This window comes from Trachymyrmex cornetzi, unplaced genomic scaffold (genome assembly GCF_001594075.2).
Source record: "Trachymyrmex cornetzi isolate Tcor2-1 unplaced genomic scaffold, Tcor1.1 C3978271, whole genome shotgun sequence".
Classification (NCBI taxonomy): Eukaryota; Metazoa; Arthropoda; class Insecta; order Hymenoptera; family Formicidae; genus Trachymyrmex; species Trachymyrmex cornetzi.
The window spans coordinates 1,209-3,234 of NW_017295482.1; the positions used below are offsets into that span (position 1 = coordinate 1,209).

Genomic DNA, 2,026 nt, shown 5'->3' on the forward strand with positions numbered 1-2,026 from the left:
ATGGGTAATTGAGTTCGTTACTGTTGAATGGCGTCCAGCAACACCAACCAGAAATTCACGCCACATTGCTAAATTATTAGGACCCATATCGTTTGTAACACTATGTACCAACAATCCGATGAATTCAGCTTTTTTGATTATTTCAAGTACGATAGGGTATAACAATCCTCCGTTATAACTGGCAGGTGTTAGATAGAACGCAACAATTTGCTTCCAACGGGAAAAGATACCAGCAAGTACAAAAATCAGACCATGCGTAGCTAAATCACTTTTATCTATATACAATGCAGAACAAGAAAAAAGAGAAAAATAGAAACATTGAAAAAGCAGAGTTCGGATAACTATTTCATAAAAATAACGCGTTACCGTTACTATTACTTACAAAGTAAAGATTCGTTACATTTTCCGTTGCTTGTAATGTTAATGCAAATAGAAAAAAGAAAAAAATTGACCGTAAATTATGCAAAAGAAAAAAATTCATAATTTTTCTGGATGCACCTACTGATTCATATAGCATCAAATTCTTAAAAAGACATACCATCGCGTGTACAAAATGATGCATTCCCACATTTCGACTGTGTTGATGGGTCAAACTGTTCACCTGATGCAATTGCCATTTCATCTAATACAAGTGAGCAATCTGTTTCTCTAACGTCCTTAAACATAGATATTTTTTGTTTTAACAATTCAAAAATAGAGTCACTTATTCCTTCCTCGAATTGAATATTTGCTACTTTTCTCCGAAGTGTACATTCGCTCGGTAAAGGCATGTTTTGCTTCAGCAACTCTTGATAGCCATTGCTACCGCAGGAAAACTTAAGTTTAAGTGCTTTTTTTATTGTATCATTAGACCATGAACAACCGCGTGAGGATTTCCCCGTGAGAACTTTAATTTGATCATCATTTAATAATCGCTTTATCGACGATTCCAAATTTGAATTAGATTCCAAATTCGAATTTTGGATTCGAGCCAATTTCTTAATACGCTGTTTTAATTGAGTGTTGCATCGGTTACTTTTGAAAATAATTTTGTTGGCAATATTAAGTTTTTTGTTGGCATTATTAAGTTTTTTGTTGGCATTATTAAGTTTTGTGTTGGCATTATCAAGTTTTGTGCTGGTATTATCAAGTTTTGTCTTGGCTTCTTCCAATTGCTTCATCAGCAATTTAATTTCAGAAACTTCTTTGTTGCATATTTCTTTGGAATGACTGTAAGTAGACGAATCTAAAAGTAACATAACGATATTACAATAACTTAAATTCAATAGTTCACAGAGTAATTGAAAGTAATTAAAAATAATAAGATTACTCGATATTAACGGAGTAACATCAGAAACATCTGGTATAGAATAGTCATTTTGTTTCTCGCTACCGTTGTCATAAACTGATGTTTCATCCAATGTTTCATCCAATGTTTCATCTGTTTCATCCAATGTTTTAAATGTTGCATCAAGCTGTCTTCCCGAAAATTCAGTAATTTCATCCTTAAATAAGTCCATCATTTTAATAATAATTTGTTTTTTTTTTACATGGCCTTATCAATCCTCCCCCTTTAATGTAATAGCACTATATTTAAAACTTTGCAAAGAAAGAGAACTCACGTTTGTAGTAATACATGTGCTACTTTGTACTGACTGAGTCGAGAAAATTGTGGGCACAGCGTTGCATTTCAGTCTCTTCGTTCCGTCAATTCGTACCTTCTCCCACATTTCATTTGCAAAATGTATCTATACAAATTGTTTATGTAGTATTTTTATTCTTATAACAGAAGAGATGATTTTTATTACTTACTTCACATATTCTTGAATATTTGGTTGGTTTCCAATTATTTTTTTTATTTCCAATTATTTTGTTTATGCTAAAAATCCATAATTCTTTTCTTTCCGGATCTTTTGGAAAGGAAGCCATATGCATTTTTACTTTTTTGCTGGTGTAATTAGAGCATTCAGGAATACAGCAACTTGGCATATTTATACCTACAAAAATAATTATTTAATGTTATTGTATTATACATACATATGTTACT

General features: G+C 31.8%; 1 protein-coding gene across 1 annotated transcript; it reads right to left on the bottom strand.

Moving 5' to 3' along the window:
• Positions 1-387: 387 nt before the first annotated feature.
• LOC108770294 (THAP domain-containing protein 3-like) lies at positions 388-1,970 on the bottom strand. Its single transcript, XM_018521801.1, has 4 exons — positions 1,792-1,970; positions 1,602-1,727; positions 1,310-1,484; positions 388-1,225 (listed from the first exon to the last, which is right to left on the bottom strand). Exons 1-4 carry the CDS (start codon positions 1,966-1,968, stop codon positions 525-527), a joined length of 1,179 nt encoding a protein of 392 aa, XP_018377303.1. The 5' UTR covers positions 1,969-1,970; the 3' UTR covers positions 388-524.
• Between the last annotated feature and the right edge of the window lie 56 nt (positions 1,971-2,026).